General features: G+C 43.5%; 1 protein-coding gene across 3 annotated transcripts in view; it reads left to right on the forward strand.

Moving 5' to 3' along the window:
* TICRR (TOPBP1 interacting checkpoint and replication regulator) overlaps positions 1-17,028 on the forward strand; it is a 52,854-nt gene that overhangs the window by 34,769 nt on the left and 1,057 nt on the right. For all 3 annotated transcript variants that reach the window (XM_054450368.1, XM_054450372.2, XM_054450371.2), the window contains exons 16-21: positions 6,513-6,603; positions 8,267-8,325; positions 9,839-9,973; positions 11,496-11,653; positions 13,691-15,857; positions 16,007-16,132. In XM_054450368.1, the coding sequence (XP_054306343.1) occupies positions 6,513-6,603; positions 8,267-8,325; positions 9,839-9,973; positions 11,496-11,653; positions 13,691-15,857; positions 16,007-16,132 (2,736 nt within the window). The remainder of the gene's footprint in view (positions 1-6,512; positions 6,604-8,266; positions 8,326-9,838; positions 9,974-11,495; positions 11,654-13,690; positions 15,858-16,006; positions 16,133-17,028) is intronic.

Here is a 17,028-nt window from a genome sequence, read left to right on the forward strand (position 1 = left end):
CAGTAGCTGGGATTATAGGTGTGCACCACCACGCCCGGCTAATTTTTGTATTTTTAGTAGAGACGGGGTTTCACCATGTTGGCCAGGCTGGTCTCCAACTCCTGACCTCAAGTGATCTGCCCGCCTCAGCCTCCCAAAGTGCTGAGATAGGTGTGAGCTACCGCGTCTGGCCTCTATTGGTTTTCTAATCTCAGTTTGATTTTTTTTTTCCCTTTATTGGCTTTGGTTTTTGTTTGCTCTTTTTCTCCTTTTTTAAGGTGAAGTTTAAGCTATTGAGATCTTTTTTAATAAAGCACTGCTTTAGGCATGTCCTATACATTTTGATATGATTTGTTTTTGTTTTCATCATCTCAAAATATTTTCTAATTTCCCTTGTGATTTCTTCTTTGACCCATTGGTTATTTCGGAGTGCATTAATTTCCACATAAGTGTATTTCCTAAATTCTCTTCTCTATTTATTCTAGTTTCATTCTATTGTTGTAAAACATACGTTGTATGATTTCAGTCTTTTGAAACTTGAGACTTATTTTATGGCTTAACATTTGGTCTACCCTGGAGAATGTTTAATATGTGCATGAGAAGAATGTGAAGGATTCTATAGATGTGTGTTGGGTCTAGTCGATTTATGATATTATTCAAGTCTTCTGTTTCCTTGTTGAGCTTCTGTTTTATTGTTTATTCATTATTCAAAGTGGCATATTAAAGTCTCCAGCTATTATTGTTGAATTATTTATTTCTCCCTTCAGTTCTGTCAATTTCTGCTTCATGTATTTTGAGACTCTGTACTTAAGTATATATGTCAATAATTATTATGTCTTCTTGATCAATTAAACTTCTTACCAATAGGTAATGTACTTTGTCTTTTGTAACCTTTCTTGGCTTACAGTCTGTTTTGTCTGACAATAATACAGCTCCCCACCCACCAGCTCTTTTGCATAGGATATCTTTCATTGTCCTTTTACTTTCAACCTTAGTGTCTTTGTATCTAAATTAAATATCTTATAGACCTCATAGAGTTGGATCATGTTTTTTTAATCCATTCTGCTTATCTGCTTTTCAATTGCAGTGCTTAATCCACTTCTATGAATGTAATTACTAATAAGGAACAGCTGTCATTTTCTATGTTTTATGCTTTTTTGTTTCTCAATTCCTCAATTCCTGTTTTTTGTATTTAGCTGATTTTTTGTAGTGTACTAGTTTAACTCCATTCTTTCTTTTTCTGCATTTTTTTAAGTTGTTTTCTCAGTGGTTACCTTGGTTAACCCCGCTACTGGTTACCTCAGTTAGCATCTTAAGCTTAAAAGAACCTGGCTTTATAAATAAAGCCAACCTCTTTTCAATAATATACACTCTGCTACTATATATTTCTGTCTCTTCTTCTTTATATTGTTGTAGACTGCATCTTTATACATTGTGTACCTGTTAATACAGACTTAAATTATATAGCATTAAAAAAAAAACAAAATTACCATAATGCTGGCTTTTATATTTATCTATATAGTTACCTTTACCATTGTTTTTTATTTCTTCTTGTGGCTTTGAGTTATTGTCTAGTACCTTTCATTTTAGCTTTTCTTATAGGGGAAGTCTACTGATTATGAACTCCCTCAGCTTTTATCTATTTGGAAATGTCTTACTTTCTACTTTCTTTGTGAAGGACATAGAATTTTTGGTTGACAGGTTTTTTTTCCCCCTTCAGGACTTCAAATGTGACATCCACTGCCTTCTGGTCTCCCAAATTTCTGATGAGAAATCAACTATTAATCCTATTAAGCTGCTTCTCCATTGCTGCTTTCCAGATTCTCTCTTTGTCTTTGGGTTTCAACACTTTGACTACAACGTGTCTCAGTGTGAATCTCTTTGAGTTTATTCAGCTTGGAGTTTGTGGAACTTCTTGGATGTTTATGTTCATGTCTTTCATCAGATTTTGGAAGGTTTTAACCATTATTTCTTCAAAAAATGTTCTGCTGCTTTTGGTCTCATTTCCTCCTTAGACTCCCATGATATATGTGTTGGTACACTTGATGGTGTCCTACAGGTCCCTCAGACTTTGTTCATTTTTTTTTTTTTAATTATTTTTTCTTTCTGCTCAGGCTGGATAATTTCAGTTACCTTATCTTCAAGTTCACTGATTCTTCTGCCAGCTCAAATCTGTGGTTGACCCTTCTAGTTAATTTTTTCATTTCAGCTCCAGAATTTCTACTGGATTCTTTTTTATCATTTCTATTGCTTTATTGATATTCTCATTTTGTTCATACATTATTTTCCTGATTTCCATTAGTTTCTTATATATGGTTTAAGTGAGCTCATTGTGCATATTTAGAGAAGTTGATTTAACATATTTGACTAGTAATTCCAGTGTCTTGGCTTCCTTAGTGATGGTTTTTGCCAAATTCTCTTTTCTGGTAAATAGGTGATACTTTCCTGTTTCTTTGTATACTTTGTAATTTTTTGTTGAGGACTGGTTATTAGGGATATTATAATGTGGTAACTGCGTGGAGGTCAGATTCTGTCACCCCTCAGGGATTCCTGTTCTTTGCTTATTAAGGACTTCAGCTATTCATTTGTGCCTTTTCTGAACTATTTGTGTAAAGTATGTATACCTTGTTATGTGTGGTCACTGAAGTTTCTGTCTGTTATCTCTGTGGTCAGCCAATGACCTAAGAAGGATTTCCTTAAATGTCTGATTCAAGAAACGAGGAGGGGGAAGGTGTGTCTGTCCCTTAATCTTCTGATAATTGGGAGAAACCCAGTGTAGCCTAAGAGAGCTGAAACCAAGGCAGTGTCTGCACTGCTCCTACAGGAATCTGCCTGATTAACCAAAGCATGCAACCCCCAATTTTTGGAGGACAAGATCTTCACTGTCTGCCCTAGCAGCAGCCAGCTGCTCCTGGAATGTGGGCTGCTATCCTAGTAGCTACAGCAGGGATGAGAAAAGGGAAATGGTAGCTAGTTCATGCACATCATTCCCTTCCTAAAGATCAGCAGCCTCTACCATCATCAAGCATTTCCCAGGTTATTACAGGGGTTCAATCAAGTTCCCAGGTTCCAAAATAGTGAATTCTGATCTTTTTTTCTAGTTTACTAGTTATTTGCGTTGAGGGACTGACCCCTAGAGCTTTCTTCTCCATCATGTTGCATAACCTCACTCCCCCTGGAGATTACAATTAAGATATTAACTTATAACAGTCTAGTTCTCATTGATACCAATTTAACTTTGATAGTTTATAAAAACTTAGCTATTGTATAGTTCTACTGACTATCCCTTCTTAGTTCTATATTGTCATGCAAATTACATTTATACATTGTATGCCCATCAACACTGATTTATAATCATTACTTTGTATTTTAAATAACAGGGGGGAACAGTTACAAATAACACTTTTATAATGTTTTTCTTATATAGTTACCTTTACCAATGCTGTTTATCTCTTTATGTGGATTTGAGTTACCCTAGGGCCCTTTCCTTTCAGCCCACAGGACTCCTTTTAGTATTATTTATAGTGTAGGTCTGCTAATGACAAATTCTGTTTTATTTTGTTTCAATCTGAGAATGTGCTGATTTCTCCTCATTTTTGAAGAATACTTTTATTGGGTATAGAATTCCTGGTTGACAGTCTTTTTTCTCAGCACTTTGAATATGTCATCACACTGCCTTTTGTCCTTTGTTTCTGACGAGAAAGCAGCTGCTAATCTCGTCAAGGATCTATACACGATGAATAGCTGCTGTCTGGCTTCTTTCAAGATCTTCTTTTTTTCACTTTTGATAGTTTGATTATGATTTGTCTGGGTTTGGATCTCTTTCAGTTTATTCTACTTGTATTGAGTTTCTTACATGTGTAGTGTCTTTCATCAAATATAGGTCATTTTTAGCCAATATTTATTCAAATATTCTTTCTGCCTCTTCCTCTCTATCCTTTCCTTCTGGACTTCTGGTATGTGTGTGTTGTCGTGCTTGATGGTGTCACAAGTATCTGAAGCTCTGTTCATTTTTCTTCATTCTTTTGTCTTTATCTTCCTTAAACTGGATCATCTCAATTAACCTGTCTTCAAATTTGTTGACTCTTTCTTCTGCCACCTCAAATTTACTTTTCATTTTTGTTATACTTTTTATCTCTAGAATTTCTATTCGCTTTTTTTTTCTTTTGATTTCCGTCTGTTGATATTCTCTGTTTGGCAAGTCATTGGACTCACGTTTTAGATCTTTAGGTATGATTTTCTTTAGTTCTTTGAACATATTTAAAACAGCTGATTTAAAGTCTTGTTCTAGTAAGTCCAATGTCTGGACTTTCTCAGGGACAGATTCTATTGGCTGATTTTTTTTCCCCTGTGTGTGGGCCGTACTTTTTTGTTTTGTTTCTTTGCATGACTCATTATTTTGTTGACAACTGGATTTTTTTTTTTTTTTTTGAGATGGAGTCTTGCTCTGTCACTCAGGCTGGAGTGCAGTGGTATGATCTTGGCTCACTGTAGCCTCAAACTCCCTGACTTCCTGGCTTAAGCAATCCTCCCACCCACCTCGGCCTCCCAAGTAGCTAGCTGGACTACAGGCATGCACCACCACTCCTGGCTAATTTTTGTATTTTTTTGTAAAGATGTGGTTTCACCATGTTGGCCAGGCTTGTCTTGAACTTCTGAACTCAAGCAATCCACCTGCCTCAGCCTCCCAAAGTGCTGGGATTACAGGCATGAGTCACTGCACCCAGCTTGGATATTTTAAACAATATAATGAGGCAGCTGTAACAATCAGACCCACCCCACCCCTGCCAGGATTTGTTATTGTTTTTGTTTAGTGACTTTTCTGAACTATTTGTTTAAATTTTGTATTCTTTGTCATGTGTGGCCACTAAAGCCTCTGCTCAGTTGTCTTTGTGGTCAGCTAATGATTGGACAGAGATTTCCTTAAATGCCTGGAACCCATAAGTTTCACAGCCCCTACTGAGGGTCTCTGTGTGTGTTGGGTCATGCCTTCAACACTCAGCCAGGCAGTTTAGAATTCCACTTCACTTTCTGTTTTGCCAGAGCCTCAAGGTTAGCCATAAGTGGCAGCTCACAGGCTTCTCAAGTCTATCCTTGGCACAGGCACAGTGCTACATATGTGTGTGGACTTTTGGATGCCCAAGAATGTCGTCAGAGGTTTGCAAAGTCCCCTGTGATGTCTCGTTCCCCCAATTTTCCCAGTTAAACTTTTGGCCAGCTTGTTATTGCACCAAATGTTACCGCCACCTCAGGCAGCTGTGACATTTAACAATTGCTGCTGATTGTTTTCAGTAAATGCTGTCAGGGAAAAAGGTGGTATACACTGTATGAGTTCTGAGTCAGGTCAAATCAAGACAAGACTTGATTTGAGTAGGATTCTCCAGGGAACTGCCAGACAGGTTAATGGATGACAGTTATCTGAGAACGGAGTTTTGGAGGAGCTCCAGCCCCATTCTGCCCTGTCCAGAGGCTTTTGGGCTGTTGGTTTTCACTGGGATTGTGGGCAGTTGATTTTTAAAGCTACCCTAGGGCTAGGGGGAAGGGGTGGGGACTAAGACAAGTTAAAGCTTCCTTTTTCTTGAACAAATACTCCCTAGATTGTTGCAAACCTTTAGTTAATGTTCAGAGTTCTGGAAAAGTTGATTTTTGACCATTTTTTCCAGTGATCTCTGTTCGTTTATGGAGGAGAGTGTTCAGAGGTCCTTACCTCACCATTCTTACTGGCATCACTCCTCTTTACTAGTCATTTTAAGCTCACTTTAAATCAGTCCTCTCATAAGTAGCTTGGCTGCCTACTCTACTGAGAAATTTTGTGCCACCTAGGTTTATCTTAATAATTAACATTTATGTGGCATATCAGCATTTTCACATATTTCATTTAATCATAAATACTAGAACCACCAACTAGGTGTTAGTCTTAACAAGTGAGCAGTTTTCATTTTTTCAGGATTGCTTATTAGATAAAATTTTATATTTATATTGTCTTTTTTTCTTTTCTTTTCTTTCTTTCTTTTTTTTTTTTTTTTTTTTTGAGATGGCGTCTCCCTCTGTTGCCCAGGCTGGAGTGCAGCGGCATGATCTTGGCACACTGCAACCTCTGCCTCCTGGGTTCAAGTGATTCTCCTGCCTCAGCCGCCCAAGTAGCTGGGCTTACAGGCACGCACCACCTCGCCAGTTAATTTTTGTATGTTTAGTAGAGATAGGCTTTCACCACATTGGCCAGGCTGGTCTTGAACTCCTGACCTGAAGTGATCCGCCTTCACTGGCCTCCCAAAGTTCTGGGATTACAGGCATGAGTCATTGTGCCCAGCCTATATTTATATTGTCTTATGTCATTTTTTAATTTCTAATAGCGCTGACAAACTTCTATCAATGTTGAGTCCTGTAACCACAGAACTTAGTCCAAAGACCATTAAGATCCTCTCCAGCTAGGTAATAAGCCATACAGAAGTTCAAACTGCTCCCTTGGCCTTACTGCTGCTTCTTGATGAGGTTAAATGAAATTTATGATTTAAGCTGTGTTTACATTTTAGGTTATCACAAACTGCTGACTAAGAGTGTGGCCGAGACTCCAGTGCATAAGCAGATCTCCAAAAGGCTGCTGCACAGACAAATCAAGGGCAGGTGAGTAACATCCCCATCCAGGCTTCTTCATACACTCACACCACCTCAAAGCGGCCTTGTGGGCCACTACTTGGCTTCTCTTGACCTTCATGACTTAAATCTTAACTATGTTGCCTCAAACCAAAGAGCATTCTCTAAGCTCTCCGTGGGAGCAGGAGAACCATATAAAATGTACACTTGTCTGGCCTCAATTATTTTGAGATTTATCCATGTTGTTGCATGCAATAGTTCATCCTGTTTTATTGCTGAGAAGTATTCCATGGAATAGATACTCCACGGTTTTTAAATCCATTCATCTGTGAACATAGGGAAGGTGGAAGTCTGGGATCCCAACTCCGCCTTTGCTGACAGAGGTGTGGGTGGGGCTGCTGTTTTTTCTGCAGCAGTTGGTTGGAGTAGGGCTGTTATTGTCTGAAAGTTTTCTGTCTTGCTTGGCTGACCCTTTCCTAGTTCTTTGGCTTGAGAGCTCTCCTTCCTTGGGGCATCTGTAGTTTGCTCCTGGTATACCTGGGTTGTCAGCTTTTCTGGCACCCAGTCTAGGGGTGTAGGCAGCAAACAGAAAACCCAGGGAGCTCACTGCCCTCCTCAGGTCCCGAAGTCCCCAGCCAGGCTGACTTCTTCTCTCTGCCTTTCAGAATTGTCCCCTGCTCATTGTATAGATAATGTCATGGGTTTTTAGCTTGATTTCAAGGGTAATAGAAGCACATCTACTTCATTTTTGTCAGAAACCCATCTTGACATTATTTGTAGATGGATTTTACACACTTGTGAAGTTTATAGGTTAAATTGCAAAAGGTGAAATTGGTGGGTCAGAGGCATATATATTTTTAATTAAATTTTTTATAAAGTCCTTGACACACTGGCAGAAATTAAGGCTCTTAAACAGAAACTTGAATGTTGCTGCTCATTACTGTGATAGTCTGATAGTTTGGTATAATTTTTTAATACATTAATGGGGTTTATAATTCTGATGTTGTAAAATTGCTTTCCAAAAAAAAAGAAAACAAAAGCAAAACAAAACCACATTCTAACCATCTCACTCTTTTTTTGAGTCAGAATCTCACTCTGTCACTCAGGCTGGAGTGCAGTGGCACAATCCCAGCTCACTGCAACCTCTGCCTCCCGGGTTCAAGTGATTCTCCTACCTCAGCCTCCAGAGTAGCTGGGACTACAGGTGTGTGCCACTGCACCCAGCTATCTTTTTTTTTTTTTTTTTTTTTTTGAAACAGAATCTAGCTCTGTTGCCAGGCTGGAGTGCAGTGGCACGACCCTGGCTCACTGCAACCTCTGCCTCCCGGGTTCAAGCGATTCTCATGCCTCAGCCTCCCAAGTAGCTGGGACTACAGGCACATGCCACCATGCCCAGCTAATTTTTGTATTTTTAGTAAAGACGGGGTTTCACCATGTTGGCCAGGCTGGTCTCGAACTCCTGACCTCAAGTGATCCACCCACCTCAGCCTCCTAAGGTGCTAGGATTACAGGTGTGAGACACTGTGGCCAGCCTCCCTCTTGACAATAATCACGTATGAGAGCCCTTTACCAGCACTGGTGTTATCAGACCCTGTGATCTTTGTGATCTTGTTAAGTGAGAAGCTGCCTGTCTCCTTCATAAGTGTTAATTACAAGTGGTATGGAATAATCCTTGTGCATGTGGTTCCTCGAGGTCCTCTGATCCTGGTCCTGATATTGGTGTTGTTGAAGAGTCCCCTGAAAAAGGAGATGGTGAGTGTTATCTCTTTTTGTTTTTAATGCAGTCTACCCAGCTTCTGTGAAAACCTTTCTGCATGTATTGTTACTTGGCATATCCTAAGATATTTTACAGAAATTGTGATGGCTCTGAGTCCACAATGCAGCTCAGTAAATATTTATAAGTGAATGTTCTTTTACATAGAAGGTACTGAGAGAATTCCGGAAAAGAAATATTTTTGCACAACAGATATGAAATTCAGGATGAGGGCTAAACTGTGTTATACAAAGTGCTATGACTTATTTTAAAAGTATATATAACTTTGTTGGAGCTTTTCACTACATATTTTTGCAAGAAGGCAGGGAAATTTTTTATTGGGGAGTGTCTTTTCTGAGACATTATCTTTGCTGCTGCACCTTATGTATCTTTGTATTCCCTGCCCCCAACACACAGTGCCTGGCACATAGCAGGTGATCAGTAAGCATATGTTGAATGAGGGTGAGCAGCAGGTGTGGTGGTTCACACCTGTAATCCCAGCACTTTGGGAAGCCAAGTGGGGAGGATCACTGGCCAGGTGTTTGAGACCATCTTAGGCAACACAGTGAGATGCTGTGTCTATAAAAAATTTTTAAAAATCAGCTGGTCATGTTGGCATACTCCTGTGGTCCCAGCTACTCGGGAGGCTGAGGTGAGAGGATCTCTTGAGCCCCGGAGTTCAAGGCTGCAGTGAGCTATGATCGTGCCTCTGTACTCCAGCCTAGCGACAGAGCAAGACCGTGTCTCTAAAAAATAAAATAATAAAAGTATACATGATGAAGGAGGGGTTTTAAAAAACTAACTTCTAAGTTGCTCAAGTAAATCACATTTATTGTGGAAAAAACAGGAAATATAAAGAAGCCAAAAATTTTAAAGCACTTGGTAATTCCACAACTCAGAAATACTCTAACATTTTAGCATATGCTCTTACTGCTATTATTTCTATATAAATCCATGTAACATATTACATACGAAACCTAACATAAATACTTGTTTTCGCCCTACACCATTCTTTTTTTTTTTTTTTTTTTTTTTTTTTTTTTTTGGTGAGACAGACTCTTGCTCTGTCGCCCAGGCTGGAGTGCAGTGGCATGATCTCCGCTCACTGCAACCTCCACCTCCCAGATTCAAGTGATTCTTCTGCCACAGCCTCCCAAGTAGCTGGGGTTATAGGCACCCACCACCATACCTGGCTAATTTTTGTATTTTTAGTAGAGACAGGGTTTCACCATGTTGGTCAGGCTGGTTACACCATTCTTAAGGTGGCAGTAAATAAGACTTCTGAAGGTAATAGTCTAGTGGGTCAGTGTTTTTTTAATACCTTGTTGGGACCATGTATCAAACCCCTCTTAGTTTTTTAAGAGACACTTCAGAAGTCTCTTAAAGCTAATAGCTTGTTGAATTTCCATCTTATATGCAGTACTATGTAAATTTTTCCCGTTTTTGGACAACATGAGAAAATGTCAAGCTTGTAGTTGTCTTTGGTTACTTACTGTGGTTCTGATTTTCCAGAAATAAGTTTGAGACGAAGTCCTCGAATCAAGCAGTTGTCATTTAGCAGGACACATTCTGCCTCCTTCTATTCTGTGTCTCAGCCAAAGTCTCGAAGTGTGCAAAGAGTCCGCTCTTTCCAGCAAGATAAGTCAGGTAACATATGGGCCCCTCTGCCTTCACAAGTCCGTGCTGACTTGGTGGAAGTGTTTTTGGGAAAAGAAGCATGAAATTTGGCATTTTCTTTCTTGGCATTGGAGAAGTAGAATAGGCATGTCTAGTTGAGGTTCAGGGTGATGGCTAGATGCACAGTCCATGACTTTGTAATCAGTCATCGCTGGGACTCCTACAACTGGTCATCCATGCTGTCATTATAGGTAGCTCATTCATTCAAGAGGAAGCTACCCATAATTTCCCATATGGACAGATCCTACACATCAGTATCTTAGGTGGAAGGTGATACCTGTGTTTACGTTCTTCATTCTTCTGTCCATGGTTAGCTTGCTAATAGATTTGTGTTTCTTATTTTATCTTTTTTTGAGACAAGGCTGGAGTGCAGTGGCACAAACACAGCTCACTGTAGCCTCAACCTCCCAGGCTCAGGTGATCCTCCCACCTTAGCCTCCCAGGGAGCTGAGACTACAGGCGTGCACTACCACGCCCAGCTAATTTTTTGTGTTTTTAGTAAAGACTGGGTTTCACCATGTTGCCCAGGCTGGTCGTGAACTGCTAGGCTCAAGTGATCCATCTGCCTCGGCCTCCCAAAGTGCTGGGATTACAAGTGTGAGCCACCACACCCAGCCAGATACGTGTTTTTATATTTACAAATTAAATTAGTTCAGTTGTCTACATTTTCTAACATAGGAGCTGGGGTTAATATGCAGTCTTATTAAAATTCAAAAAGGCAGCAGTTACTGCAGTTGCTGACATAAATAGGTGGGATTTTCCCTTGAGTTGCTCTCAAAAATTGTTGCCTTCTTTCTTTTATGAACTGGGTGGGTTTTTCTTATGTTTTGTTTGTTTGTTTTTTGAGATGGAGTCTCACTCTGTCGCCCAGGCTGGAGTGCAGTGGCACGATCTTGGCTCACTGCAAGCTCTGCCTCCCGGGTTCATGCCATTCTCCTGCCTCAGCCTCCTGAGTAGCTGGGACTACAGGCGCCTGCCACCACACCCAGCTATATTTTTTGTATTTTTAGTAGAGACAGGGTTTCACTGTGTTAGCCAGGATGGTCTCGATCTCCTGACCTAGTGATCTGCCCGCCTCAGCCTCCCAAAGTGCTGGGATTACAGGCGTGAGCCACTGCGCCCAGCCTTGTTTGTTTTTGAGATGGAGTTTCACTCTTGTTGCCCAGGCTGGAGTGCAATGGCACGATCTCGTCTCAGCAACCTCCACCTTCTGGGTTCAAGCAATTCTCCTGCCTCAGCCTCCTGAGTAGGTGGGATTACAGGCCCCTGCCACCACGCCCAGCTAATTTTTTGTATTTTTAGTAGAGATGGGGTTTCGCTATGTTGGCCAGGCTGGTCTCGAACTCCTGACCTCAGGCCATCCACCTGCCTCGGCCTCCCAAAGTGCTGGGATTACAGGCGCGAGCCACCGCGCCTGGCTGCCTGTTTTAATAGTACTGGAAGAACAGGAATTGAGAAAGAATTAAATGTTGTTGCTGTTTTTGACTTGCAGACCAAAGAGAAAATTCTCCAGTCCAAAGTATTCGGTCTCCCAAGAGTCTTCTTTTTGGGGCAATGTCTGAGATGATCAGCCCCTCAGAAAAGGGTTCAGCTCGAATGAAAAAGCGTTCAAGAAACACTTTGGATTCGGAGGTAGCTGCAGCTTACCAGGTATAATGTTTCTGTAGCGTTTGAAATAATATAATCTCCTGGAACAGAGACATGGCCAAGGAACTCAGAGTCCATTAGGGAAGAGAAAGCGGGTGATCTCTAGATAATACTAGAGATTGGAGGTGATTGGGTGGAGCCGCATGAATGATTATTAGACATGTGGGAACTTCAAGCAGCAGGTTTGACTGAAGCCACGGTCGGGGCGGTGGAGGAGGAGATAGAGAGGATCTCATCTGTTCTCTTGGCTTTGTCTACCGTTTATATTATATACTGTACAGATATCTTTCTGGAGTGTGTGACACTCATCTTTTCCATTTGATTGCCCACTCCATCCAGTCACCAACATTAGAAACCTGGGAGTCATCCTTTTCCCTCTCCCCAGGCATAGCCAATCAGTCGAGTCCTGTCCATGACTCTTTTTTTTTTTTTTTGAGACAGAGTCTCACTCTTCTGCACAGGCTGGAGTGCAGTGACATGATCTCAGCTCACTGCAACCTCTGCCTCCCAGTCCAAGCGATTCTCCTGCCTCAGCCTCCTAAGTAGCTGGGATTACAGGTGCCCACCACAACGCCCAACTAATTTTTGTGCTTTTAGTAGAGATGTTGGCCAGGCTGGTCTCGAACTCCTGACCTCAAGTGATCCACCTGCCTCGGCCTCCCAAAGTGCTGAGATTACAGGCATGAGCCACTGTGCCCGGCCTACAGACTGACTCTTGTACCCACCCCCTCTTCTCCCCTACTGCAATTCCTACCCTAGTTCAGGTCTACTTGGAGCACTTCAACAGGCTCTTCCCTCTCAAAGGGAAATCCTCCACCCAGAGGTCAGAGTGATCTTTCTGAAACACTCCTCTCAGTTTGCTTAAAATGTTCACTTTGCTTAAAGCTCTATAGACTCCCCGTCCGCTAAAGCAAGGTTTTAAGTTTTCCTAAGTGGAACTCTTGGGTTCAAAAATAATCACCTTTGTTTGGAAACTCAATAAATTGCCTGGAGGTTGGGAAAGACATAGAGCTCTGGAGGAGGGTTTGAAAACCATAGATCTACACAACCAAGATCAGTCTCCTCCCCCAGGCAGGCAGGGTCTTCCGTGGTCTGTTCCCTCTGGCCTCACCCCTCCCCGCTCCACCTTCCCAGCAACATCAGGCTGGGTGCCATCCTGCACAGCTGCTGCTTTTCACTTCCAGGCCTTTGCTGGTATTGTTTTCTATGCCTACAGGCCCCCACCACCCCACCCACTTTTCCTGTGTTTGCTTTCCCCTGCCAGCACCCATGCTTGAAGACCTGATCCAGGCCGGGTTAGGCAGCCCTTCTTTGTGTTCTGTGATGCCCCTTACATGTCCCTGTCACTGCGCCAGTCACATTGTATTTTCACCTGTGTATGCCCCACTGAACAGGAAATGCCAACTAGACTGAGAGTCCCCTGACAGGATGAAGGAAGGTTGTAGGAAAGATGAGCATTGATTTCCTTACCTGTTGGAGCTTTTCACTACATATTTTTGCAAGAAGGCAGGGAAATTTTTTATTGGGGAGTGTCTTTTCTGAGACATTATCTTTGCTGCTGCACCTTATATATCTGTGTATTCCATGCCCCCAACACACAGTGCCTGGCACATAGCAGGTGATCAGTAAGCACATGTTGAATGAGGGTGAGCAGCAGATGAAGTGGCTCCTGGAGGCTGCTTTAGGCAAAGATCAGAAATAGCTGCCTCATCTGAAAAGAAGGAAGAGCTAGAGAGTAGCTGCAGTGGTAGAACAATTCCATTAGAGGCAAAAAGCATGGTTTAGCAATATGTAGATTATTAAAATTATTTGTTCTTAGGACAAACTAAACTTGGATAGTGTTTGGTCCTAGAAAAAGTGGACAAGTAAAATCTGAGTCATGTTTTGGAGAGGGAAACGGGTCACTATTTGAGATTTCCATCTTTAGATCATTCCTTTGGCTGACTATAAATCTCCCATTTGGTCTTAGAGATTACTAAAACACTTCAGAGATCATGAGTTATAATATTCAAGGACTGAAGTAAGCATTTCTCTTTTCAGACTCCCAAGAAGAGTCACCAGAAATCTCTGAGATTTTCTAAAACTACACCAAGAAGGATCTCTCATACACCACAAACTCCGTTGTATACTCCAGAAAGGCTGCAGAAGTCCCCTGCAAAAATGACCCCTACAAAGCAGGCAACTTTTAAGGAGTCCTTAAAAGACTCCTCCTCACCCGGCCATGACACACCATTGGATTCCAAAATCACTCCTCAAAAACGATGTACCCAGGCAGGAGAAGGTACCTCTCTTGAAACGAAGACACCAAGAACTCCTAAGAGGCAAGGTACTCAGCCGCCTGGGTTTTTGCCAAATTGTACTTGGCCACATTCAGTGAATTCCAGTCCAGAAAGCCCCTCCTGTCCAGCCCCCCCAACTTCATCGACTGCCCAGCCCAGGAGAGAGTGTCTCACTCCCATCAGAGACCCTCTCAGAACACCTCCGAGAGCAGCAGCCTTCATGGGCACGCCTCAGAATCAAACACACCAACAGCCCCATGTCCTCAGAGCTGCTCGGGCAGAGGAACCAGCCCAGAAACTAAAGGATAAAGCTATCAAAACCCCAAAAAGACCAGGGAATTCAACTGTGACTTCTTCCCCACCTGTTACGCCAAAGAAACTGTTTACCTCTCCTTTACGTGATGTCTCCAAGAAGAGTCCATTTAGGAAATCTAAAATAGAGTCTCCTTCCCCAGGAGAACTGGATTGGAAAGAGCCCCAGATGTCACCCAGTGTAGCTGCATCTCTCTCCTGCCCTGTTCCCTCAACTCCCCCTAAACTCTCACAGAGAGCTACATCGGACACTGTCCCTCCTCCGCCCCCTTCTAAAGTTGGGAAACGGTGTAGAAAGACCTCTGATCCCAGAAGGAGCATCCTGGAGTGTCAGCCTGATGCCTCCGCTACTCCTGGGGTTGGCACAGCTGACAGCCCAGCTGCCCCCACAGACTCTAGAGATGACCAGAAGGGACTGAGCCTCTCTCCTCAGTCTCCTTCTGAAAGACGGGGCTACCCAGGCCCTGGTCTCAGGAGTGATTGGCATGCATCCTCTCCTTTGCTCATTACAAGTGACACAAAGCATCTCACTCTCCTTAGTGAAGCTGAACACCATGGCATTGGTAACTTGAAAAGTAACGTCTTATCAGTGGAAGAGGGTGAGGGGCTAAGGACAGCAGATGCTGAGGAGAAGTCTTCTCTGTCTCACCCTGGGATTCCCCCATCTCCTCCTTCCTGTGGGCCTGGATCTCCTCTGATGCCTTCCTGTGACGTGCACTGTACCACAGACGGGAGACAGTGCCAGGCTTCGGCACAACTAGACAACCTGCCAGCATCAGCTTGGCATTCCACAGAGTCTGCCAGCCCACAGACCTACGAGGTTGAGCTGGAGATGCAAGCTTCTGGCCTTCCCAAACTTCGAATTAAAAAGATAGACCCCAGCTCTTCGTTAGAGGCTGAGTCTCTCAGCAAGGAGGAGAGCTCTTTGGGAGAGGAGAGCTTCCCCCCTGCTCTCAGCATGCCCAGGGCCAGCAGGTCCTTAAGCAAACCTGAACCCACCTATGTGTCACCCCCCTGCCCCCGCCTCTCCCACAGCACGCCTGGCAAGAGCGGGGGGCAAACCTACATCTGCCAGGCCTGTACCCCCACCCACGGCCCTTCTAGTACCCCCTCTCCATTTCAAACAGATGGGGTTCCTTGGACACCATCCCCCAAGCACAGTGGGAAGACAACTCCAGACATAATTAAAGACTGGCCCAGGAGGAAGAGGGCAGTGGGCTGCAGTGCCGGCTCCTCTTCTGGGAGGGGCGAGGTCGGTGCAGACCTTCCTGGGAGCCTGTCACTGCTTGAGTCAGAGGGCAAGGACCACGGCCTTGAACTCAGCATCCACAGGATGCCCATCTTGGAGGATTTTGAGCTCGAGGGAGTGTGCCAGCTCCCAGACCAGTCGCCTCCCAGGAACAGCATGCCTAAGGCAGAGGAGGCCTCCTCCTGGGGACAGTTTGGGTTGAGTTCCAGGAAGAGAGTCCTGTTGGCCAAGGAAGAAGCTGACCGTGGAGCCAAAAGGGTCTGTGACCTGAGAGAAGATTCAGAAGTTAGTAAGAGTAAAGAGGGGTCTCCAAGTTGGAGTGCATGGCAGCTCCCCTCCACGGGAGATGATGAGGTGTTTGTTTCCGGTGAGTTTGTTTTTGAAACCCGCTTGCCTCGTGGTTTCTTTTGGTCAGAGTTCTTGACAAGGAGGCACTTGGGAGTTGCTTCTTGGGAGGCCTGGGCTTCCCGGTTGGGGGTCTGGGGATGCTGCTCTAACCATGTGGGATATCTTTAGGCTCCACCCCACCTCCCAGCTGTGCCGTGCGGAGCTGCCTCTCTACCAGTGCCCTCCAGGCTCTGACCCAGTCTCCGCTGCTGTTCCAGGGGAAAACACCTTCCTCTCAGAGCAAAGACCCCAGAGGTAATGTTTGTTGAAGGTCTAGGACCCTTTCCTGTGGGAGACTGTCTGAATTCACCAGGGTTGCCAGGCAGCTCGATTCTAGAGGAGCCCTGGGGAGTGCCAAGTGTGGAGTAGGTGACTTCGTGCCTGCAGCGTCGCGTGTGCCCTTCCCAGAGAAACTCCACATTAGAACTTGTGTGCATGTGAACAGAAGCCCCCTCAAAATCCTACTAAAATTCCTCGGTCGTCCTGAAAATGTTGACAGTCGTGGGTTTGCCGCAACATACTGCTCATCTGCAGTCTAAGAATCTGAACAGGAAGGTGTTCTGAGCAGCACGAGTGATAGGCCTGTTTAGAGCTAGTTCCCCACAGCCGGTTTATCCCCACGTTCTGTACATTCGGTGGGACACAGTACTGACTGTAGTTATAATCAGCTTGCAGGCTCTAGGATTCCCCTTCTCCTTCCAAATCCTATTCCCAAAAGACAAGGATTTGGCCTGTTAACTGCCCTGGTTAGCAATGTTGCTTTCTGCTGCTAGAATCAAAGGGGGAGTGCAGGAGGAGGGGGCCTTTGGTGGTTCAGTTCCCTCAAGACCATGATATAAATCATGCAAAACAGCATAACCCCAGAGATCTGAGACCTAGAAAGAATACAGGATATTAACCTGAGGGAATTCAAACCACAGGTACTTTGCATTTTCAGAACTGCTTCTTGCTGCCAGCATGGTGCATAGCTGTTAAGGGCAGGGTCCTTCTAAAAAGTGTAGGTACCACTTCTGCAGGATGAGTGAACCTCCAAACAGTGCTGATTTTCTAAAAGTCTGTTTTTGTGTGTAACCCTCTGCAATTTAAGCCCATTTTTTTTCAGTTCGGTCCTCTGTGACTCCTGCATGCTAAGCCTTTCTACCTTCTTCTAG

This window comes from Pongo pygmaeus, chromosome 16, assembly GCF_028885625.2.
Source record: "Pongo pygmaeus isolate AG05252 chromosome 16, NHGRI_mPonPyg2-v2.0_pri, whole genome shotgun sequence".
NCBI lineage: Eukaryota > Metazoa > Chordata > Mammalia > Primates > Hominidae > Pongo > Pongo pygmaeus.